We start from the raw sequence: 27121 nt of genomic DNA on the forward strand, positions 1-27121 counted from the left end.
TAACTTCTGTACTGGGCAGCACAGATTTAGTATAATTAAGAAAAACTATACTTTTATCTAGCATAAACATTGATGTCTAACTGCACTAAGCAGGTAGCCAGGACTGAACAATCTCTGCCTTAGAAATGTGCCATAGGTTGTGAGCTCAGCACCATCTATAGTGGTCTACCTCCTCCATTCAGTGGTAGATTACCAGGTACCTGCTACCAATAATTGCTGTCTCTCATGTTCTGACTCTCATTTCTAGCAGAGTTTACATTTGGCTTCTGCAATCTAGCCTAGAGGTACTTGGATACCTGCCTTTATGTTCTTCTTGTTCCAAACTCATGTTTTGGGTATCTATGCTTAATTGCTTACAGTGATTCAGCTACTTCAATAATCACTATGCCCCTGCTTTTGTACTACTTATGTTGGTTGACTAGACTCTATTTCTCCAAAGAAAATTCAGTGTTAACCTCCCCATTCATGACATTAGCCAAACCTAAAATATCTGTTTAACCTATGGTTTTAAGTACCTTCTTGAATCTAATTTCTCTTGCCCTTCCCCTCAATGAGTGGAACTTTCTGAATTGGAAACTATTTAAGGTAATGTGGTGACTTAATCCTCAAAATAATAGTATCTTCTTTACATCCCAAATTCAAAAACATTTGTTATTCCATGAATACCAGGTATTTAATTTTCCTGAAGGTCAAAAGAGAAGGAAGCTAATTTCTAAAATATCTTCAGAGAGATCAGAAAGCTGTAGTAAGAAATGAAAGACTTTGACAATAAAAAAAAATAGTAGATTTCAGTGTGAGATATGGATTGTAAGCATAGTAGTAAGGGGATATAGTTATAGAGTGATAACAATCTTACCTTAATTATTTCTAGAAGTTTAATGTATTATTAACTACAGAACAATTTATTATTAAAATTCTATGGATAGTTCCTAAGTTTTTGTGGTAAATGTAGAAATATTTATCTATTATGCCAGAAATATAAGGGTTCTAATAGTGTAGCAAGCATCCAGAATTTCCAATGTTTACAGTCTACAGTTATTTTCATGACACATCCAAGCACTCTGTCAATTGTCTAATAACTATTGATGATCCACTACTGAACTGCAGGTAAGATTATCTGAGAAAGTCAGAATATTAAATAATGCTTGATAACATATTAGGAAACCCAAAGTAAACCAAAGGATAAGTAAGATCCTCCAATATGAAGAATTTAAGTTAACAGGAAAGGGAAAATTTACCATTTCAGAACTTAAAAAGCTACAGCTATTAAATGTTACTAAAATCCCACAAGCATTAAAAAAAAAGTAAACTTCACAGTTAAGAGCATAACATAATCTCATATAGAGAATGATAATAATCACAATTTTTATTGTTTACTTGATTTTGATTTTGTTTTTCTGTTTGCTTAGCTTAAGAGTAATATGGGAGATTGGGGAAATACATAAGGAAATGTATCTCATTAATGTGTCCCAGAGTAGATGATCACATGTCTTGGTAGAAAGAGGATGCGGTTTAGTATCATGTAGTCCTTGATTCAAATCCTGGATTGACCATTATTATTTTGGTTCCTTATGAAAACTATTTTATTTCCTGAGCTTCTGTTCCCTCTTTTTCAAAAGGAGGATAATGATGCCTACCTCAAGGCACTGGTTTGAGGGATTAAGTGAGATAAAATAAACAAAGCACTGTGACACACAGTATTTGCCCAATAACTTTCAGTCCTTGCTTTTGTCAGCATTCCTTTTCCTGCTTCTCTGGAGGTCTTTAAGGAAAGGAATTTCTCATGTTTAAGTGGTAGAAAATATGAAATATTATAAGCCACACATAGCCTAACATAATGATGGGCAAATAATAAGCACTCAAAAAAGATTTGTGGATTGATTAAGATTCTATAAATGCATTCCTTCTTGAAAGCAGAGGGATGGATGAGATGAATTCTAAAGATCCCTTCCTGGATCTGAGATTAACGTTCTAGTAAGAAAGTTTATCTCAGTGTCAACCACAATAAGAATCAGTTCAGCATGGGGTGGGGGCAGAGATGATTTTCTGCTCCTTGATCTAGTTTTCTTTATGAAATATAATAAAGAGAATCTCCTTGGAATTCTTCCTACAACCTTAAGCAAACTCTCCATTTTATATTGAAAAAATAACTTTGCTCCACTATTTCATTTAATCTCACTGATCACTTCTTACTCATTTGCTTAATTATTAGTTTTGATTTCCTCTCAGATGAGCCTATATAAATATTTCAAAGATTGCCCAGGTACAGAGAACACCATATCAGGCAATGGTGATCCCTCTTTCACTTTCTACAACAAAATGAAATAGTACACAGAGAGAGACCTGGGCTGACAAGTAACATTCACTCCTGTGAAATGCTTTTAAGCATCCATCTGAGAGGGCACCCCTAAACCATGGTAGTCATGACTGAGAAATATATAGTCAACTGTGAAGGTTAGCAGCCATCATGCTTTGAGACAAATGCGTACTGGCACTAAACTATGGCTGGAAAAATAAAAGAGCTTCTTTCAGTAACCAGTTAACAAGAAATCCAGGACTCTCAATGGATGTGAAAGCCTGTGTTTAAGCAAAACCACAGAATAGTCATGCGTATTTTATTTTCTTTAGCTTTCTTAATAAACTTATATTTATTCTCCCTTGATGTTACCAACTTAAACTTCAGGGCCTTGGTAGGTTTTCCCATATTTCAGCATGTAAAAACTTCTAGCCATATAGATTTATGTAAAGTGCTCTACAAACTTCACTGTCTCTTGAAATCTTGCAACTGGAGTACAACAGCTGTAGAGGTGGTTTTGCTAAATTGAGTAAAAATGTACTCTTGGGTCCAGATAAAACTAAAGTTTCTTCATAAATAGGTCTATAAGCTAGAAATTGCCATAGATTAATTTCAAAGTAGTAAATTTTTATCTGGTTATATATATGTGTGTGACACACATATATATAACCAGATAAAAATTTACTACTTTGAAATACATACATACATACATAATACACTTTGGAATTTAAAAATAAGTTTAAAATTTTATTTAAGAAGGATAATTATGAACTAATTTTAGAAATGTCTTACATTTGTAAAGATCTGTAGTAGATATCTTCTACAATCATTCTTCTATAAATAAGCATAGATTTCTAACAAATCTTAAAATCAGACAGCGCTCAAAAGAAAACTGACATGTTTTCTCCAATAATCTCTACTTCTGAGTCTGTTTGAAAAGTTGGTCAAAGACAGAAGTCATGTGCATATGTATGGTTTTGATTCCATCTATACTCCTGCCCTAATTCTTGTGGCTTGGACCCATTCCAGATGCTCTGCCTTACTCTGTGGTTTGTATTTGAGATCCTTTCTCCTGATTCACTGCATTCTCCTGATTGACAAACAGATTTAGATATGAAAACAAACAGTTACCTGCCTATAATTGGTTTCTAACAGCTGCGCTATTGTAGCATTTCTAAACCATGGTGAAAGGTGCCTTCTTAGGAAACTCTGTCCAGTTTAAGGGTCTGGGAGGGAGGGGGGTGTTTGTTTGACTGTTTTATTGTCACCATTTGGCAGCCTTTATTTATCACCAAGATATTAAGTATCTTGGTGAAAAATCTTTAATAACTTTGAAGTACATATGGTTTATAACTTTTGTGAATTGAAATTTCTATTGTTTTTTACACCCCACAAATTAAGTTTAAGCAAGAATACAGAGGACTTAACTTTCTGAACTAAAATTTATTTTAACTTTCTAAACTACTGAGCTTTTTAATTGAATTTAGAATACTTTTCAAAAAAGAAACTATTACACTTTTAGTAATTTAGTGGATTCAACTGAATTATGTGACATAGATAAAACTAGATACAACTTACTACTTATATACTATAATGTAACTTCCAATATTTCAAAGTAACATCAGAGTAAGAGACTGGGACTTTGCATTTTAAAATTCCTCAGGAAATCAAATGAATTTTAAGTATCTGCCCTGATTATTTAATCAGACAACTTGCATTTTGTCCTGGCTAATTTTGACTGATAATATTTTACTCATAAAAATAATTATGCACCTGTTGTGATGGATGCCGAGTCAAACAAATGTTAATAGGACTGTAACTCTTTGCTTTAAGCCTGTAAGAACACAGGTCTGTTGTTGTTATTACAAGAAACATATTTTTAAAGTCATGGAATAGACCTCATTTAAAAATCTCATGCTTTCATAACTAAGAGAGAGAGAGTTAAGTATATTGTTGAAACATGTATAACAAATAGTTACAAATTAGTACTGAAGAAAATAGTATCTTCCTCCCCATTTAATACCTGTGTTCTTCTGGTTATTCTGCTCCCTGACCAGACCATTTTAATGATGTTGAACCATTTCTGTGACACAGGTATACTTTTCTTACTAGCTTATGATCAAAGGAGAAAATAAAATGTGGGCCTACAAAAACTGTGCCCCTTTTGCACTGTGCTTATTTTCAGACCCTTTCAGCAGTAGAGATCTTTTTCAGTACCCAATTCTCTGAGCTTTAAAAAATTCTAGGCACTCATGGTGAGACAGATTCCGACCTTTCCTCTGTGATTTCTGCTATTTTGTACAGACTTTCTAAGGGCCATCAACTTGTGTCTATTCAATCCAATTCCATGTGTAATCAACTCCTAAGTACCAAAGGACAAATAATTTGCATGACATAAACTAGCTAAATTTTACCTCTGTTATACATGTCTCTCATTGACTTCTGTAAGACTCTGGCCTTGTGACTAGCCTGCTTTAAGGTTATATTTAAAAGGTAATTTTATTAAAGAATCCCTAAACTTTTGAACCCTATTCTTTACAAGTCAGGTTCATTCTAATTTTATTTTGGTTAGTGCAATACAAGTTTACAAGCAGAGTTAGAAAATGTGTGCATTTTTTAAATGACCTAAATTCTCTATAGTTTTCTTTTCCCATAGCTTAATGCAGACATTTGAATTGGAGGGGAATCACAAATAAACGGAATAATTGCATCAAATTTCCCCAGTGCATTAAATATGCACTCAGTAGCAATTACGAACAGTAGCAACACATTTAAAAATGTGGAGAATAATGTACAATTTATGCCTATTTCAAGAGACTTACTCATAAAAACACCATTTGGATGAAAATACACACAATTTTATTAAGTGGTTAGCTTTCCAATTTTTTTTTTAATTCTGACAAATGACCTAAATAGTAAGTGTGTAGGAGGTCTACTACTGTGGGCCAGTTCTTTTTTGTGGCATACATATACCAAAAGAATTTGGTCAAGAGCTCACTATAGAGTATAGAAATGCCCAGGACACAACCTGTCACCTAGACACAAGGTACTAGACACAGAGATTCCTAGGCCTATAAATCCTGTTGAGATTATTTACTATTCCAACCATATTTCTTCCAAGAATCAATCAATATTATCACAAATGTATATTCTTAATTTATATTATTTATCCAAACCAAAAAAAAAAAAACACTAAAGTAAAATAGAGCAAGTAAATTATAATGGTATATAAAAATTGGATCTTTTTCATACTATTTTGTGTTAACTAAAAATCATATGTGTAACCTTTAATTATAAAATAGTAAATGAATATGTATAAATCTCATTTCCATAAATATCATGTTAAAAAAACTTTATAGCAACTGTATATCCAGAAATGTTACATGTGAAAAATCATTTTAAAAACAAGACCTGCCACTATAATAATACCAGAATTAAAAATATATGGGAGGGCCTCTCTGATGGTGCAAGAGGTTAAGCACAGCACTGTGAAGCTATCCACAGCCTCTGTAGCATGGATCCCAAGCCAGCCAGGGAGCTACCCACATGGTGCAGCAGACCTCTCCTGTCTCACCCGCTGCTCCCCTCACCAGGGTATTTCAGTCAGTCTGCCTGTTCTGTTCCCCACTCTGTCTCTGGTGAATCTTCTCTCTCTCTCTCACACACACACACACACACACACACACACACACCCTTGCATCTCTGGCCTGTACCCCAGTTCTTGTATGTAAAAATAAATAATTTTTTTAAAAAAATAAATGAGACATCTCTTAAAATTTTGGGTAAGAGAATTTGACTAGTATTTAAATAAGGTGACTTAACAATACTACATGGGCTTTGAAGGCATATGACAGCAAAACTATCTGTAATAATGAAATGAAAATGAAGCTGACTAGGCTAATGTTTACTATACATAGCTTAACTAAAAAATATAAGTTAATTATTAATCAACTGAATATCATTTGTGGCTGAGCAAACATTGGTGATATGAACTACATTATAAAGTTAACCTGTATGATAATACTGATTTATTGGACTGGCAGATGTCACCATCTCAATTTAACACAAGTTTAATCATTTCCTTTGAAACAATTTGTGCTACAAGAGATAACAATGTATGATGTCAGGTCCTTAAAGGTTACATATAACCAAAAACTTTTTTCCTATTCCTTACAGGCAAACTATGGTTTTCTGAAGACCTATTTTGTTAGTCATTTCATAATCACTGACAATAACACTGAAATGCACATATTTTTCATTTTATAAATTAAAACATAGGGTAAGATAGGTTAAACAAAATACACTAACGTCTCACTACAATTCAAACCTACATCTGACCATGTTTATTATGCCATAATTCCAAATCCATGTAAGAAAGCAACTTACTTCCTTAAACCACAGTCGTCATAAAATCTTTGAATTCTTTTTTTAAAATCTTTGAATTCTTAAATGTTACTAATTTGCTTTGTAGTTATTAGTGAAAATTATTTTTATTCTCAAGATAATTATATGCTAGTCTGTTTTAAGGTTCTAGTTAAGAGGCTCTCAAAGAATGGTTCATGGACACATTGGAATCCCATATCCTGAGATATGGTACCCCTGAGATCACTAGGTTTTATAATATACTAAGATATTAATTGCATGTTACAGTACTGATATTTGCAGTGATGATGTAGATAAAATAATGGGTTAAAATTGTTGGTCCTCAGCTTCCTTGCTCCTCCCTGGCCTGGTTCCACCCGCCTGGGAGTCCCACTTTATTCTGTTCCTTTTCTCCCTAATTAACTTTCTCTTTCTCTAAACAAAAAAAAAAAAAAAAAAAATTGTTGAGGGCCTCCCCAGTGGCGCAGCGGTAGAGCGCTGGGTTGCGAAGCTGCCAGCGGCCTCTGCGGTGCCAGTTCAATCCCCTGCTGCTCCTAGGCCACCGGAGGAGGGTCCCACATGGTGCGCAGACCTCTTCTGCCACACACTGCTCCCCTCAGCAGTGTACTTTGTCAGTCTGCCTGTTCTGCTCCCTGCTCTGGCTCTGGTGAATTCTCTCACCCTCCCGCGCTTCTGACTGTATCCAGTGCATGTATAAACAAAACAAACAAACAAACAAATAAATAAATAAATAAAAACATGCCTCTATTAAAAAAAAAAATCTAAAAAAAAAATTGTTGAATTAGCAGTAGTCATTTTTATTTTTTACCACCATACACTTGTAGTAAAACAAATAAAAAACTCAACTTCAATTAAAAATTTCCTTTGTGAAACAGTAAAAAATAAGTTTATTAAATAATGACTATTTGTACAGATATTTATAATATTATGTTTAATAAAATGGGAAGTATTTCTCCTGTTTATAATACTTAACTATAACAGTCCTTTCAAGGAAAATCACTTGTGCTTTGTTTGACTTGTAGCTGAAGTTTTTGCTATCTTTTTTTGCATAGAACACCAATTTTATTGAAAGAACAATATGAGACAAAATATTATCGGTTTTACAATATTTGCTTGTGAGACTATCAGTTAAAGAAAAACAACTTATAGTATTAGTTAAAATAATACAATTTGAATTTTCAAGGAAAAATTAGAACTCTGGAAACTATCTGCCATTAGAATGATAGTCTCCAAATACTTAGATTTTTCTGATAAAATTTGTGGTGATATTGATGAATGTGCTTTTTTGATATTCTATGATGAAATGTTCCTAAAAAAAGATTTGCATAACTCAGTGAAACAATATAATCTAAAAGTCCAATGCATGCTGTTATAAAATCATTCTTGGAATGACAATTCATTCAAAGTTAAAACTGAACCAATGGATTTTAATGTAAAAGTATTAAAAGATCATTGATATAGTTCACATCCTACTTTAGACCTGATTTTTAAGAAACTGCCACTTGTAATATTTGGTGCAGTATCAAAGAACAGGAGTCACAGGTTTTCTTTATATACCTCAATCAACACATAATATAACAGACTGAACTCATTAACAGATATGAGAATTCCTTAAGCCACACACTAAAAACTTAGCAATTTTTTTAATTCTCAAGTTTAATTTCTAAAAAGAAAGTACCGAAGACATGTCACATGAACAAAAGATTTTTAGAGTTTTCAATACATTAAAGAATTCTGAAATCAAATAGTTTGAGAACTTCAGTTTGTGTGTATACACACACACACACACACACACACACACACTCCTTAGTTTTACCCTGTCATTCTTAAAAGTTCTAGAGTTGTTTACTTCATTAAGTGGACTGATACTTCAAGTAATATGAAGAAGTCAAGCTAAACATCTCTAAATCAGTATCCCATTTCTTCCAGTTGTTTTTTTTTTTTATCTCTACACTCGGATAAGAAGATGCTACTACTAAAAATGAAATTAAATTACTGTCCAAAATGTTGTGCAATCAGTATTCCAAGTTAATAGAAATTTTTTTCAATTTGCCCAGATATATTTCACTCCCAGAGTCTTATTATTCTGCTTTTACCCTATTATATCTTATTTCACTATGAATCATACTCTGATCTACAGATGTGCATTAATGTATCTAGTGATGGATGGACAGATATATGGATGGATGGGTGGAAGGAAGGAAGGAAGGAAAAGGCTATTTATACATTCAGGTGGAATAAAAATTATTTATATGAAAAGAAAATGAAGATGGTAGAAAAAGTTACCACCATCAGCCTAAATGCAACACACAATGTTAAAACTCCAATATGTTTTCCCTAATTCCACACAGGCAGATTACAGAGGTCCTACTAGTTACCATTTCCTGGTAGACAAACTGAATGGCTTCCAGGAAATTGCTAATGACCTTCATTTTACTTAAAATCTAGGCTGTAATTAGTAATACTTTTTCTTATCTATGCTTGTTGTAATGTTTATTTTCATTATAGCAATTTGAAAGAAAAAAGTGAAACATCTTGTTTTTGAATTATATCAAAATGTATTCTCTTTTATTTCGATATGTCACCAAATAGACTAATACATATTTAATGTAATCATAATTGTGTAAGAATACTTCGGATCATTTTTACTACTAACCAATTTTGCCTCATTTACCACTCTAAGCTCTAGCTATTGCTAAAATTAGCCTTTTTAAAATGGAATCAATAAGAATATTTTATAATTGGTAACTATTTTTACATACAAAAATATTTTATAGGTGAAATTTTTGAAATCAGATATGATTTTAAAGTTCTGTGTTTTTCATTACAGTAATTATTAAAAAGAAGTTACAGATTCTTATACAATGAATTTAAAATATGATTTTGTGGTCAATGTAATAATAACAAAGCACAATTTTAGTTAGTGTTATATTTACAAACAGCATTATTATTAAACCAGTATTTTCTTTTATGTAAACATTGATTTCACTAATTAGAGCTAACTGATCCTTTCTCCAAAATATAGATTTCTTTTAATCCCAATGGTTAAAAATGAGTGTAATGAATTATAATACCTTAGACCTCAATCATATAACAGTAATTTTTGCTGGTAGCTTTTGTTTGAATTTTAATTAAGCAGACCTTGTGTCTCTAACCCCAAGTGCTTGTATCTATATCACACAGACTTCAAAAGAAGTAAAAGATGTTTATAACTGGGCCTCCCTGGTGGCGCAGCGGTTGAGCGCTGGGTTGCGAAGCTGCCCGCAGCCTCAGCGGCACCGGTTCGATCCCCGGCTGCTCCCCGGCCACCGGAGGAGGGTCCCACATGGTGCGCAGACCTCTCCTGCCACCCGCTGCTCCCCTCAGCAGTGTACTTCGGTCCTTCTGCCTGCTCTGTTCTCCGCTCTGGCTCTGGTGAATTCTCTCACCCTCCCGTGCTTCTGACTGTACCCAGTGCATGTATAAACAAAACAAACAAACAAATAAATAAATAAATAAACATGCCTCTATAAAAAAAAAAAAAAAAAAAGATGTTTATAACAGAGAGCACAAAAGAGAGCTTTGAAATGTCTACATTCGTGCAAAATGGTATAATTATAAAACTGTGGGTATTGCTGTACTATAATGCATATATATTTGTAAAACTGTGGTATTTATTTATTGTTAGCAAAAGGAGTTCATGGATTAGGCAATAAATACTCATCATTGATTATAAGACAACCAAAAGACTATGTGAAGTGGACTAAATATTAAGTGGGAAATATTAAGTTTCTGCCTTCATTATATAAAATGTGATTTAAAGCAGTAACTTTTCTAGATATTAGGGTTCCTATATCAAAAAAAAGGAGTTGAATTACAAGATATACAAAGCCCTTCAGATCTAATTTTTGATATTCTAGATTTTATTCTGAATTTCTATAACTACATAGATTTATACAGAAAATAATGATACTCTACTATGTCATTTCATGCAAACAGGAAAGTATAAAAATAACATCTGTATTCTCAATCTCTTTCACAAGGCAGTCTCTAGGGTAATATGACAATGTCTTATAAATAACAAGTTAAAGTTTTCAAAACACATAAAATCTAAAGATTGATACATTAGCGTTTCAAATGCTTTTCCTGAAAGCAAGAATCATTAGGTATATGAACTTCACTGATTTTACTGCTGCTGAAAAGTGGCAAATGATTCACTTATAAACATTTCCAGATTTTTTAAAGTTCCCTCAGTTGGAGAAATCACTGTAAGTTTGTAAATGGAAATTCAAGAAAAATTCATTTATAAATGAATATGCAAAGTGTACAGTCATTGCTCTTGAAAACTACTCTAGTAGTCCTGTGATTGTCTATAAAGAAAATACTAGCAACTGTGAATCACTATTCCTAAAAAACCAGTATTCTGTAGAAAGCACACTGTGTAGAATAAGCAATCCAAGTACTTAGGTAGAGTTTAGGACCTTGCTATAAATTGAACAAACTAGGAGAGAGAATTCCCATTAAGACAGTATCCTATGATGAAGAACACTAATTCTACGGAAACAGGGTTAGAGTCATTCTGACCCTTAAGTGAGAACAGCACTGCTTAAGTAACTTCAAGAAAATCTGCACTACTTGATCTTTAAGGATCTATCATGCACTGAAAAGCACCATGATTTTTGTGTTCCTGTGCTCTCCCCCAAAAGATTTATGTTTACAATCCAAATCAGGATCTCAGTGGCACACAGTAGCAATATCATAATAAATTCACATTTTGAATTCAGTGTTTTTACAAAGCATAACTGCAACTTGCTTGTATTGTCAGATGCAACGCAGTTCCTGCCTTTACTTCTCTTAGTAACAACTGCAATGAAGCAACAGGGAGTAATGCTTAATCTTTAGTAGTAATCTTTAACTATAATAAGAAACTGCATTTCAACAGTGATTTTAAAAGACAGTAGAAGCCACTGGTAGAATTTTCCATTTAAAAACATTTGTTTAATCACTTTTCCCTCATTAGAAAGATTCATATTTCTAAGCTTCAGGAGAACATACCTAACAAGCACATCTACCTTAAACCCTAGAAGTAAATATTGAAATGATTAATCATAAATGACCACGAAGGAAAACACTATTTTCCTTATTTGGTTCATATCACATAATTATTTTTTGTGTCTTATCATCTGTGTGTTTGACAAACATGAGCACAGTTTGTGCTAACTCAAACAACCAACATTACTGTTTCTCTGGCACACTGCCAGGGAGGCGCCTTCACACCAAGATGGAGATGCCAGCCACAGCATAGAGGGGCATGTGTGTAAAACAGGGGAGCTGACTAAGATTTTCTCACATAAACCACAGAAAGTAGACCCATCCATGGAGATAAGTGCTGAGTCCTATTGCTTTAGATATCATTCAGTATATCACTATTGCATTTATAAATGCTTTATAAATATACATACACTTTATAAATATATATACACACATGCCTTCCTCTCTCCTTCCCTCTCTCCCTCCCTCCCAGTATCCTCACTCCTTTGAAACAAGTGAAACAAATAAGTTGAAATAAAATATATATATATATATATACACACAAATGGGTCATGGTCCCTATCAGTAATTCTATCTTACCTTGTCCTTCTACTATACTATTCCCTCTTCTGTCTCATTTGGATTTAGATCAAGAGAGAAAAAAAAAATCCATTGCCTAAACTCACATTTGCTTTGCTGTACTGCCTTACTTATACAGAAAGTGGTAGAAATGAGTTAGTTTGGTGGTTGTGCATTGTGGGAAGGAGAAATACCCAGAAGTCTTCTCTATCTCCACTGCAGAATTTTGACTGAAGAATTTGAAAATTACTCTATTATGATTAACAGAGGCTTCATAGATCAGGAAACAAAACCTACTTCCACAACTTTCTAATGACCTTGAACAAAGTCACTTAATTTTCTCTCAGTCTCATTTTACTCATATGTATTTTCCTCACTGGGTTGCTATAAGGATCACATTAAATAACGTAGATGATTTAATACATTTTTTTTCCTTAGTGAACAATAAAGCACCTTACAAAAGTACTTACTGTAGTATATAAATAGGAAGTAGATAAGTAGATAATATTTTGAAAATCAGTCTTCTAATTAAGAAAACATAAAAAGTCTTGGTATTAATTTGGAAGAACCATAAGAGGTCATGATGATAACTTTCTACCAGAGTAGGAATAATCTCTACAACATGTCTGTTTAAAATTTCCCACAGACAGATTTTCACTGATTTCATTTTATTCATTCATCTATCCAGCCATTCAACAAATATTTCTGAATACCTGCTATATTCAAATCACTCTCTGCTAATGCAGTCCAACTGTATCAATATCAGATACTCAGTAATTGTTCCTAAGTCCATTTGCATGCTAAGAAAAATTTCCCTATTACTTTAATTTCCTATTAAAAAAAAAGAAAAAAATCTTATCCTTTTCTTTTCAACAAAACATCATCAACCAGCTAATGTGTATTAGGCCAAACTTCCCTAACTCTTTAATTACTATTCATGATAAATGTTCAAGAATCTTCATCATTCTCACCACTTTGATCAATCAGAATTTGACAACAGCTCCCTCAAAAGTGTGATACCCAATTAGAACACAATGCTTCAGATGTAACCAGAACAAAAGTCTAATCATTTTATGCTATACTTCATTTAAGTTCAAAATAATAAAGTTATTTAGCAATACTTGGAATGATGGTAACCTCATTTAAATATTACTTTGAGGGCCTCCCCGGTGGCGCAGCGGTTGAGCGCTGGGTTGTGAAGCTGCCCGCAGCCTCTGCAGCACCAGTTCAATCCCCGGCTGCTCCCCGGCCACAGGAGGAGGGTCCCGCATGGCACGCAGACCTCTTCTGCTGCCCGCTGCTCCCCTCAGCAGTGTACTTCGGTCCTTCTGCCTGCTCTGCTCCCTGCTCTGGCTCTGGTGAATTCTCTTACCCTCCCGTGCTCTGACTGTACCCAGTGCTTGCATAAATAAATAAATAAATAAACAAACAAACAAACAAATAAATAAATCTTTAAAAAAATAAATAAAATAAAATAAATAAATATTACTTTGAAATTATGGTGAGTGTAATAAATTCACAACATACTACTATAGTACTCTATCTTCAATTAATACTGTTACTGGAAAGGAGGTTACCTATGGAAACATTGTGGGGGGTTTGGATGGAATTTTCACCTAAACAATACTAAACAAGACTCAGATACAGGTTCATTGAAAATCTACTATTCAGTGTTTTTTAAAAACTGTTTAGTAATATTCTAACTCTTATTTAGGGGTTTCAGAAATAATTGCTTTACTTCATTGAGATAGTAAGATTTTTATCTGAAAGCACTATTTTTTAAGTAAAGCCAGAAGGAGACATTGTTAATGTATTGTTTCTTAATAAGTTAATAATAATGAAGTTCACTGGGTTGAAGATTCATTTTTCAATACTGCTCTTATCCTACTGTCCACGCTTTCATTCTCCCTCTAGCACCTAATCCACCACATAGAACTTTCCAACAGTATTAACAGTGGTTATGTTTTCGCCCTGTCTGAGCTTCATTACATTTTTTAATCCAGAAGAACATAAAGGTAAGAATGCTACACAAATTCGCAAATTAAGTCAAAAGGAGAAAGACAAATATCGGATGGTTAGACTTATATGTGGAATTTAGAGAAACAAACAAACAAAAAAGGTCAGACAAAACCAAACCAGTAACAGGCTAAACCAGAAGGGGAGGTTAGAGGAGTTGCAGTGAGGGAGGGAGAGGGCCTAATGGAATATGGTAGAGGATTACTGGGGGTTTGGTGGTAGTCATGGTGTAAAAACACATTTGTAGTGGTTTGAACCTTTAACCCCTTAAACAAATACAATGATGTAAACCAGCTTTGCCTACATAAATGTATCTTAAATAAATAAGATGATACATAAAAATAGATCAATTAGAAAATATTATAAAACTTGGCTATTCAAAATATAATAACTAAGAATTCTAAAAACTAAAATGTATGGATGTATAAAATTATTTCTACAAATATATTCATAGCCACAGTTATTTTTTATTTAACAAAAATTGTTTAAAATGAATTTTAATTAATTTAACTTAATCTTTAATTGAATTAATTTAGATTTAAATCTAAAATTTATTTTTTAATTAATTTTAATTAATTTAATTTTTAAACAATTCAATTTAGGAAGCAGAAGGTATCAGGGAAAAATATAAAGAAAACAAGGAAGGCAAAAATAATAAAGGTAAAAGCAAGATTAAACTGTTAGAATATTGACAAACAGCAGAACTGACAAATAAACCCTAACAGTGGATTCTTGCCAAAGCAAGAGCTGGAGGGGAAATATATAGAAAAACCACTTGCAAGTAAAATTGAGGGTCAAGAGAGAAAACACAAATATGCAAAATTTTAAATGGAAATAGAAAACAGAAATAAGAATACTGTATATTAAATCAATACTATCATATTTGAAAATCTCAAAGAAATACACAATTTTAAGGACTTCTTTCCTAGAAAGTAACTAAAAAGAATATTTCAAGACAAAACTTCTTAAAGAAAGATAGAAAATTAAAGCAACTATGTCCAAAGACAACCATAGGCATAGCTATTTTCTGAGGATATTCTTTCAGAATTTTAAGGATTAAGTAAGGCACATTTTATCTATTCAATATTTTACATAGCCTAGAAAATGAAGGCTTTTCAATTCAGCAATGAATTCTGGTACTAAAAATTAAAAAAGATAATGCAAAAAAAATAGAAAATCACAAACTAACCTCATTTATGATTATAGATGCAAAAATAACTGTAATAGGAGCAAATAAAATTATGCAGCACATTAAAACAAGACTAGACCATGACTAATCAGGGTTTATTTCATCAGTAAATTTGAAAAACAAAAACCAATAAGACATGCCATAAAATAAAATGCAAGTTTTAATAGAAACTCCTAACAAACTATAACTAGAATGGTTTTAACTGATTAAAAATAAAATCAATAGTTAATGTAATAATTAATGGTAAAATATTTAAGAGAATTCCACAAATTAAAAACTACACAAAATATTTGCTATCTCCTCTATTATTTCATATTATTCTTGACATTCTAGACAGTGTAAGAAAAGGTATATAAAAAGGGATATATAACTTTCAAGAAGAGGAGAAAAAAAATAATTGAAAAATGACCATAGCTAATAATGGGAAATTACAAAATGAACCAGTAAAAGAAATAAAGACAAGATTCATGAGCATCTCTAAACACAGCAACAAAAAGAATATAGAATGGAAAATATACAATAAATCAAGAATCTTAGAAAATCAGAACTAGATAATTCTTTAGAGGAAAACTTTAAGAGGTAATTCACGAAGAAATATTTCATAAAAGAAAGTGTACGTAAAATTCTTCATATTCAATAACAAAAAATTCAAATTAAATTGGCAAGAATATGTTATTTTCCTCATCAAACTAGCAACGCAATTTTTATAATTTTTATCGAGGACTGGAGAACACTTGTAGACAAGTTGGTGATTGAACAGAACACATATCCTCTCTGAAGGGTAGCATGGCAATAATAACCAAAAGCCCTTTAAAAAAGAATATATTCTTAACCAGATTTTTCACTTTTGAGGAACATATCCTAAGAAAATAAGCACTGATAAGCCAGGAAGTATTAATAAAAAGTTTCCATGTTCAAGGTGCTGTTTAGAATGACAAACAACAAAAACAACTTAAATATGGAATAAAAGATTAAATTAAATTACAAGAACCTCACTTTATGCAATTTTTTCTTCAAAAAAAAATTATAGACTGACGACAATGTAAAACAAGTCTGCATAGAAAGGAAAATCCTGCTTCATATCACCAGCCATTCTTCCACCAGCCTCTCTCCAATTAGGAACTTAATTACTTTCCATTAATTTTTTCTATTTATTGCTAACTTAATTGCATTATGGTTAAATAATGCAACTTGTTGATACAAATTATTGGAAATTTGTTGAAACTTGTTTGAAAAATATACAATGTGAATTTTTGCAAAAGTTTCATGTGAGAAAAAATGTGAATATTAACTAATTGCTTAGTACAGAAGTGTATATCTGACCACTTGATCATGCTTCATTATCATGTCAAATTTCTAGAAATTGTGTTAATTTTCTAAGTGACTATATTATTCTTTCACATATCTAGAGGTTTCCTACTAGTATCTTACTTCTGTTTTATGTTTTTATTAACTCTCTAGTCATTAAAAAAAAATAATGATACTAGAAGATGACCTACTCACAGGGAAATTCACAATATGTCATGAAGTGGGAAAAAAACAAATTAAAAGCAATACCATAAGGACAGTTCAAAATTTAAAAGAAAAAAAATTGGCATATATACACATAAATTAAAATTGAAAGGATATACACTGTAAGAAGAATGAAACAATTCTAATTTCATCTGTTTCTATACGTTTTGTAGTAAAAATATATATAAATTTTGCAATGAGAAGATATATATTAAAATATGTAATGCTTGATATGTAATATTAAATACAAATAATACGAAATGATCTATACTCCTTAAAGATAGTATTTGGGTCACTTTAAAATTTCAGAAAAATATATAATCTAGGTGGAAAGTAATTAGCCTCTTCTCACCTAGACTAAAAATATATGTTGAGTTTTAATAGCAGTTGAAGCAAATATTTGAATAATATTTTTTTCATTTTTAATTATATTACTGGTGTATTTTTTTTTAAGATTTATTAATTTATTTATACAAGCACTGGGTATAGTCAGAAGCGCGGGAGGGTGAGAGAATTCACCAGAACCAGAGCGGGGAGCAGAGCAGGCAGAAGGACTAAAGTACACTGCTGAGGGGAGCAGCGGGTGGCAGGAGAGGTCTGCAGGCCATGTGGGACCCTCCTCTGGTGGCCGGGGAGCAGCCGGGCATCGAACTGGCGCTGCAGAGGCTACGGGCAGCTTCGCAACCCAGCGCTCAAGCGCTGCGCCACCAGGGAGGCCCTACTGGTGTATTTTCTATAAAAATATTTATGGTGACAAAATGTTAGACTAAAAGAAGAGACAATAAATTTAAGAAAATCAAAATGAAAACTTTAGTAAGAATCTTATCTTCTATGCCCATAAAACTAAGAACAGCAATTGAAAGTTTACACATCCCATACAGAATTCAGAAAATAAACATTTGAAAAGTTTAATTTTTGATGTATTTCATCACTTTTGAATTTTAAATACTTTATCTAAAATATAGTAAGATTAGTTTTTTTGTTTTTTAACCTGATTATCAACATAAAAAATAAAATGAAAAGTGGGGAATGGCAGATTGCCCAAAGCATAAAACTATGCTGAATCATAACATAATAAAATGTTAATTTCTCCATTACTAAAAGAAAGCAAGACCCCCATCATTCATGCTGGCAAAAGCTTGCCTTTGCATAAACCATTTCTGTTCTCACTGTTATAAAAATCAATGGCTTTAGAAAGGAAAAAAAAAAACACTATGACGTGCACGATAGTACACATCATGTTACTGTGGCTGGACACAGAATGTGTCACTAATGACTTTCTTCCTGACTGTCAGTTATACGTTGATTTTCTTTTTTACCAAAATAACAATGGCCTTTATGAGTTCAAAATGGAAGAAGTGAAATCCTAAATAATATTCAATTTCCATTTGATGTTGATACAGTATTAATGAAGTTATTATTTTTTCATTGGGAAAGAAATGACTTCATGTTCTCTTTGAGTTGAACACAACATGCCCTGAAATTTTCTGTAATTACTTTAAAATAACATTTTCATCATATAGTTATTGTCAAATTTTCATTTTAAATATCATTGATCACTAATAGGAAGTGTTGGTGAAAGTATTGGTGTTAGAAAGTATTGGTGAAAATAATTAACATTTGTTCATGACATAATCAATCAATCACCTGTACTTGTTTGATAAACTCAGAAATCTACTGTAAATTCCCAAATTATTAATACAAGTCAGAGTGAAGACTGTAGAGGACAATTGTCAGAATTCATGAATGACCATGATTCTATTCAAGATACCAAAAACTAGTAATACAGTTCTTCATCTTTATAGAGGAATCAACCAGAGAGTTACATAAAAAACATGACTTCTTTTTTTAATGATTTTTTATTAAGGTAATACTTCGTAACTGATAGGGAGGTAACTCTATAATCTATAGGAATTGTCCACTTCTTAACATGTTTCAAAATAATATCACAGTACTTCAAAAATAAAGATGTTCACCCTCATTAGGTTCAGAGGTCATGATATGTTAAATCCTGTGAAATCTGCTTTAGATTAATCAAACTTGATTATATGGACATGTTAATAATAATGAACATAATTTACTCTCATGAATATTTTCTTAAGTGCCAGGCACTGCTCTAAAACTTCCTACCCATGGAATATAAATAACATAAAAACATATGACAAAATACAGCAAAAACAAGGGGCTAGGGCGTGGGCACAGGAAGCTTGGTAGATGGTGAGTGAAGTATGCGCACTTATGAAGGAGGAAAAAGGTAATCACATAGTTACATAGAAATATAAATGACCGACAAATTTAACTTAAAAAAATAAAAGCTTTACAGATACTAACACTCTTAGTGAGTTTATGAGATAGGTAATATTATTATCCCCATTTTAGACATGAGAAATCCAAAACAGGGAAAGTTCGCAACCCAGCGCTCAAGCGCTGCGCCACCAGGGAGGCCCTACTGGTGTATTTTCTATAAAAATATTTATGGTGACAAAATGTTAGACTAAAAGAAGAGACAATAAATTTAAGAAACAGATCTAAGTGACAGAACTGGGATTCGAACAAGGTAAACAGACCTTAGAATCTACCCAAAATTTATTATGTGCAACACATTCTACAAACCTTTTTTATGTGTTACAGTTGACCCTTTTTAATCAGAAGAAATTCCAATTAATGATTTGAATTTACAAATTAAGTCATGATTATAATTTCAACAGGAAGAACTAAATTTTCTTTAATTTTTTCTTTACTTTGAACATATTTTTCTTTTTCATACTTTATATATTTTCATCCCTACATGATTTATATACATACTTCATAAAGTATACTTGCTTTATTAAATAAGTTAATAAAGCAGTTTATACTATAAATTTTGTATTTATAGACTAATGCAAAGAGAGGACTAAAATTTTATTCTTTATACATTACAAAGAATGAAAGTTTATGGAAATAGTGTACTTTTACCTCCTTCTTATATATAAACAAAGATTAGAAGTTATAATTTAATGTTAGGGTACATAAAACAGCAAATGTGTTATTATAAAGAAAAATATTCTACATTATTAGGTTTGATATTTTAATATTGTACCTTTGATTTCTCCAAGAAGTTCACTGGTATTTAGTCTTTCCATTTTTTCCTTCCAATCTTTTGAAAGTAGTTTTTCCATACAGGAGGAATCTAATAAAATAAAAAAGCAAGTATTCAAAATATTACATAAATATATTTTACAAGTATTAAAATAATTCAAATCCAGAAGGCCAGTTTATAAAGAAATTCTCACATTTAAAATGTACAAAACCATTTGTTGCTATTTTAATCCCTAGGATATAGATAATTGCATAGTTCTATTATAAAATACAACTAAATCTATTTTTACCAAAAAAAAAAAAATTTAAGTTTTGCCTGGGGTGGGGGAAGATAATGCTCAATAATATTAGCTTGGCAGTATATTTGTAATTCTAATATTAATCAGCATTATTGTTTCTTAGAGTAATAGAACAGGAAAAGGTACTCTTTTACAGGTTTAAGCTGACGTTATTCCTTTTTATCCACATTATTTTTTTTTTAACTCCAAGCAAAATTCATGTGCTATTCAAGAAAGAATGACAAATCTTCAAGGGAGAAGAGGTCAATCAACTTATAACCAATTAGTCTGTTAGAAAGTAATAAACATATGGCATTTTTTGTAAAATTCCACGTTAGAGCAAAATGCAAAGAAATTAAAGTTAAGATGTCCTCTGTCCCCAAGTAATGAAAACTGCTAAAACTTTTCTTACATTAAAGAGAGAAGTATGTTCTTTTAAAGAAAATGCTTTTTTAAAAAAAAAAAAAATGCTTTTTTAACCACTAGTTTCCTTACGGTATCTCTAAATAGCACTGGTTAATATAGAATTATTATACTTGTTTCCACAAAGATTCATAATATTTGCAGAAATTTAAACTTTAGAATGTACTAGTAAGTAGCAAGTTTTTCTCAATGAGTTATTTTTTTTTCCTTTCTATTTAGATGGCCTTGCAACTAGTTTCTGCTTACAACTATTTACTTCCACTTTTTAAGACTCAAATCTTAAGAAATAGGCCACTTTTACAAAGGAGAATGAAGATTTAAATACTAAATCCTAGTGCAAAGCATACTCCCATTAAACTTTAACATTCCAAGTGTCAAAATTCCGATAACTTCTTTTTAAATTTATATTTGAAATAGTTACTTCAATTCCAAGTGCTTTTTCTCTCTCATATCAGTACCTATCTCTTTAGCATTTTCCCTTTCATTTTTTTTCCTCCAACTTCTAAATCCTCCTTGAATTTTTCAGCATGACAGTAAGGTCAAGATGGATCTACAGGATTTTAGAAACTAGATAAGCTGCAGAAAAAGAAAGTGAGCTCTGCGTAAAAGATGAGAAGACCACTGCATGGTTAGAAAGTATTGGTGAAAATAATTAACATTTGTTCATGACATGATCAATCAATCAGGGAATGGATGGAATCCAGATCAGTGTGTCCTGAAATGGCTGATGAAGAGCAACCATCTGAGCTATCACAGAAGTTGAAGTTCTTCCTAAATAGAAGTCAGCTTGATTCTATTAAGTGAAAATTGTCTGCCCCTTCCCTTACTTCTTCCCTCATCTTTCCTTCCTTTCAGTATTTTTCTCTTCCATTCTTCCTTATTATTTCCTTAGACTTCAACAGATAACCTACTATTATGATTAAAAATTAAATTCTGAGTGACCTGACAGAGCCTATATGCATCTGTAAATATTTAGTTTATATTCAATTGCCAAAATGGTTTTTTGCTACTTTTTTTAATTGAGAAAAAAATGTATAATTTTTTCAGTATGAATTTTGTTTTCTACTAATGTCACAGAAAAGAAAATCCTAGATGTGAGAGTCAAGCAAATCTTCAAAGCCATGCCTATCAGAGATAATCTCAATTTGGATTTACATCTCTGAGAGAGATTTATATAATATCAGAACACGGATAAGAATAATTAACAAAAAGTCTTTAACATCCTATCTTACCCAGTTTAGTTACTTTTTATTGTTTTTTACCCTTTTCATATATTTTATATATTGCACTAAACCAGTAACCACTGTTAAAAATGCTAAAGCATAATTTGTCTGGTTAAAAGTTGAGCCAAAGCACATATTATATTGGTTAAAGACAAAAGCCTAATTTACTAATAATGATCACAAATTCCTAGAAACTTCATAAACTAGCATCAGATACACAGTAAATGTGAAACAGGCATTTTAGCCTCTCATTTCTATAAATAGGCCTGAAATCTTTCAGACCTCCAGAAAAAGAATGCTGAAACTTCATGGGAGAAAAATAGAACTATATGAACAACAGGAACACACACTTCAAACATAAATCAAACCATGTGGACACAGCTTTACATAAAAGCTACTCATTAATAAAATGGTTAATAACTTCAAAGCATTTTACATTCCTATTAGAAAATTAATCCTCACCATAATGCTGAGTTAATCTAGTTGAGTTCCCACTTCAGTGGAAGAAACTAAGGGGGGGAAAAATCAAGCAGCTTTGCATGTCTATATTTATAGCCCATGAAAATATTTAGCAACAGACACTGATTGCCTTTATCTACGGGACAATAAAAGTCACTATATACAATCTTATCAATGTTTATCTCAATTCTAGATTCCAGGAAGACTCAAAACTCTGAGGCAGTGTCTTGAAAAACTCTTAGCTTTTTCACTTAATTATCTATGCCAAACCTCTAAGGGCATACCACAGTTAGTACTATGTATGCTCCTCCATGCTGTAATGTAAAGCAAGTAAAGTGAGGGAGGAAAGACTAGAAGATGCAGAATGTTAATAAATAACATAAAGACAGAGGTCACAATCAATGGTCACCACTAAAAAAATTCTGATTTGCAATTATGTAGTAGTTAAAAGTTTAAATGAAAATTTATGTTTTTTAATTTTCCACTGAAAATAATACCCAGGTAAGGATGCAAATTAAAAGTAATTATTTATGCTCCTGTGCCATCCTTAAACACTAGCTTTTCAGACTTTTTCAAAGTCTGATCAGATCAGACTTTGCCCTATTCTGATGATGCATAAATGCAAAACCCAACGGAGGTAAAAAAAAATTAGGACTATTAAAAATCAAAACCTGGACATCAATTTTCACTTACATTTTAATCAAAGATATAACATGGTGTGATATGCTAAAAATTGATTTGCAATTGCAAGTCTTTTTCTTTTCCTTTAAAAATGTAAGATTTTCTTTTAAGAAATTTTTTTTCTAAGGAAAACAAATTCAGAAATAACTTTTTATAAATATCCTGCCTAATGGATTACAAAGCAATGTTTCTTCTTCCTAAGTATCTAGGTTTAAGTCAAGAAAGTCAAGAATGCTTAATCACAGCTTGGTAATGATTTTGCCTGCTAACAAATTTCATAAAACAAGAGGAATTTGAGGTGGGTGTATGAGATATTTATTTCCTAGTCTATATGACAATATTTTAGGAACAATTTTAGATTATCCCTAGCTAAACAAAGCACCACCAGTATTAACTCCTATTCTGCATAGAATAAAGGTATTTCAAATGGGTCAAAGAGAATCAATAATCATCATTAAAACTAGAGGGGGGAGAGAGAGAGAAGAAAGGACATGAGAAAAGTCTTTTTTCTACTTTAAAGCAAGTTACCTGTGACTAAACATTTATTATTCCTCTTAAGTTCAAACTGATAAAGTTAGAAATGCCAAAATATTACAAACACGACAGACAAAATATCTTTGCAATATTTTAGTGAGGAAAGACAATGATGCTGCTCCTGTTTTACAGTAAGAATCATAATTTTCAAGTACAGTAAATTTTCTATTATCCAAGAACTTATCCAAAGTATCCTTGACCTTGATTTACAACTAATTCTGACAATATATATTTATATCCTTGCTGATCATCCATCCCACATTTTTCATTAGGAAACAGAGAGGCACATGCCAGTTACTGTACATTTTTCCACAGTGACAAGTGCTCCACAATACAGTGGTATAAAATTGGAGCTTGGAGAGCTTGAAGAGCACTCTTAAATTTTAATTAAAACCCTCCAAGCTCACTAAAAATAATTAGACACTAAAATGTGCCAGTTTTATTTTGAAGTCACTATAACGTACAAAGCACACCGCCTGACGACTGCTGGTGCTCTCCTTCTCGCTCCCTCTCTCCAGTGAAACAACTAATCTTCCAAAATGAACAGGGAGGTTTAAATATAGGCTGTTTTCAGGCCTGCTTCATGCAAGGAGGCTGACAGAAAAGACAGCAAAGTGGGCTTTTCAGTGTGCATCAAATGAACTTAGATTTGTCTGACCAAGAGTTCGAATCACTGACGAACTCTAGATAAAATTCAGTCTGCAAGAAATAACACAAGTCATATCACTGATTTTTTTTATTCAAAAGCCAAACCTTTAACCTCTTAAATGTTTTTGCTATCTTAAAATATCTCATACAATGCTATATTCCATCCTATTTTTAGCCAAGCATCAAGAGAAAGCATGCCTTTCCCATACAGCAGGGCAATGATATAAACATCAACACAGATGCTCTGCCAGGAAGAGCTGGACTTCTCAAGCACTTGATCATTAAGGAATGCACCAACTGTTTTGGATAATCTGGTGCCAGCTCCCCTTTTGCTCCATACTCCCCTCTGGGAGTGGCCAATCTTGTCCTAATTTTTCATTTTACTCCTCCATAGCCCCCAACTCTCCCCCCAAAATGAGAAATGGCATTTATGCCTAGCAATGAAAAAGCAGGCTCACTTCCCCAAACAGACCAAAACTTTAAAACAATTAACCCTCCCCTCTTCTTTGAGATAAATTACTAAGTATAAAATGCAATCTGTTTCCTTTGTTTATTCAATATGAACAATTTGTAAATGACTCAAGGATAAAATTCAGAAAATGTTGTGCTAAATTAGAACCATTATAAACATGCTAATGACTCAATGCTTGAGTAAAACATGCATGATCGGTGTGAAGAAATAGATTTAGTTCCTGTGAAATTTTGTTGTGCTGCCTTAAAATGTTTTGGTCATTAAATCAGATATATTCCTTCCAGGAAAAAAAAAATGTTAATTCCACAATCACTTTACTAGATAATATACTGTGTGTGTGTGTGTGTGTGTGTGTGTGTGTGTAGGGGAGAGAAAGAGGGACAAACAGACAGACAGAGACAGAGATAAGTAACCTATTGACAAGTATCATTAGAACTGTTAAAAGCAAAATTTTGGCATGTTCATCTGGGGGAAAAATCCCCACAATTTAAACTTGCCAGAAATATTCACATAGACATCATCACATTAGGTGCTACAGTCTCTCTCTATACTATTATCATTCTTTGATAATTTTCTACAGGGACCACTTAAAACTGGCACTGACCATGCATTTGTGGAAGTCACAATGTTCTACATGCATAGGTGAGAGATATCTCTTTTATCTGCTTTCCAACACTGGTTAGCATCTAGGACACATTCAAAACTAAATTCCTCTCCCATATCCATCAATGTTCAACTACTACAAATACTGATATAGAAAACACGGGAAATATCTAGGTGGTGATTCGGAGAATCACAGCCTACTGCTACAGTTGGAAGAAACTTCAGAGTTCATTAAGAGGAACATCATCATTTCAGAAAGAAGGAAACAAAGTCAAGATAAAGAAGTTACCTTACCTCCCCTGAGGTCAAATAGTAACATAGCCCGGAGTCTGAGTCAGTGTTGTTTTTACTAAAATAACATTCAATAAATCATTTGAACATCAGATTTATAGTCTCCACAATATAGCATCCAATAGCGGGAAAAGAAATAACTATACCTATTATTGTTTCAGAAATGAGATGAAGCACTTTATTTGGAGAGGAATGTTAAAATGTCGATGTGTAGCAGTATAGGTCAAGAGTGTTCAACAGTCAATTCTTCCTCACACACTCCAGTATGCTGCTCTTCCTGTTCTCACATTTTCTTTTCCAGAATGGATTATTGTGTTCGAACTAAAAGTTTTCCTTTCCCGAAAACCATCTACTAAGAATAGTTAAGATGCTACTTAAAAATACTGTTGAATTCAAAAAGTGACCCCTTTTGAATTTTTATTTTTATATACAAGAATTATATGTGCAGACTGAGATCTTAGTTTATCACTGTAGCTCATTGTCCATGACACCTTCAAATATACCACTATTTTAATGGAATAAAAATATCCTATTAGAAACTACAGCTGTTCTTATTGCTAAAATATTGCTCAGCATGGCATCTTCTCATAACCCTACTCATAACCCTGCTGCACCATTGATGAAAGCTAACATTTTCAAACCACATAACATAGGACACTGCTCTTCGGGTTCCACAAATGTTTGGTTTCATTTTCACTTTTCAAATACATATTTGATAGTTTTTTAAAAGCTGAATTAGACTATAGAAACAATTTTCATGTACCTTCTATCTCCATATGCTTTTGTTTTATTTCCTTAGGAAATGTCCTGATGGAGTTGTCAATCACAATGCTCTACTCCCTGCCTCTTACTGCTCCTCCCAGCTACAGAGAGAAATTGGACTCAGTTAGAATTCTCTGCTGGAACAATCTGGAAAAGCTCTCGACTGTGACCATGTTATTGATAGAAACTATAAGTAAATAGACCTCTGAGTGTCCTGGCCATCCTCCCTATCACATAGTTAGGAGATGGAGAATCTCTCTGTAGTAAGAGTGGATGAAGCCAAAAATACAGAGAGCAAAAAAGATTAGTGTAAGTAGAGAAAAAAACTCTTTTATTTCATATTAGTAAACACATTCCAAAATAGCTAAAGCTAAATTGTACTCTTGGGTTTCTTGGTAATATAACCCAATATAATACTGGTTTTGCTTAAGCTATTTAAGGGTTTTGTCAGTGTAATTTTTACAAAAATCTGAACAACATGGAAACCATAACAAAATGTGTCTTATATATGCAAATGTGTTATGTTCCAATTTTTTAACACACTGGAAATCACCATTGTATTAACTTGTACTATCAGGTTAAAACATCTATTATGCAAAACTTGAAATAAATCTCTTGATTTATTGAAAGATATGCAGTCTTTTTTTTTAAATGAGGAATGTTGCTAATTTTTTTTTTAAGATT

At 32.3% G+C, this 27121-nt stretch overlaps 1 protein-coding gene across 7 annotated transcripts in view; it reads right to left on the reverse strand.

Annotated features, from left to right (window-relative positions):
* Positions 1–27121, reverse strand: part of SOX6 (SRY-box transcription factor 6) — a 306844-nt gene that overhangs the window by 200503 nt on the left and 79220 nt on the right. For all 7 annotated transcript variants that reach the window (XM_084254042.1, XM_084254038.1, XM_084254044.1 and 4 more), the window contains exon 3: positions 20065–20154. In XM_084254042.1, the coding sequence (XP_084110168.1) occupies positions 20065–20154 (90 nt within the window). The remainder of the gene's footprint in view (positions 1–20064; positions 20155–27121) is intronic.

The sequence above is a fragment of the Talpa europaea genome (assembly GCF_964194135.1).
Source record: "Talpa europaea genome assembly, chromosome: 1".
Classification (NCBI taxonomy): Eukaryota; Metazoa; Chordata; class Mammalia; order Eulipotyphla; family Talpidae; genus Talpa; species Talpa europaea.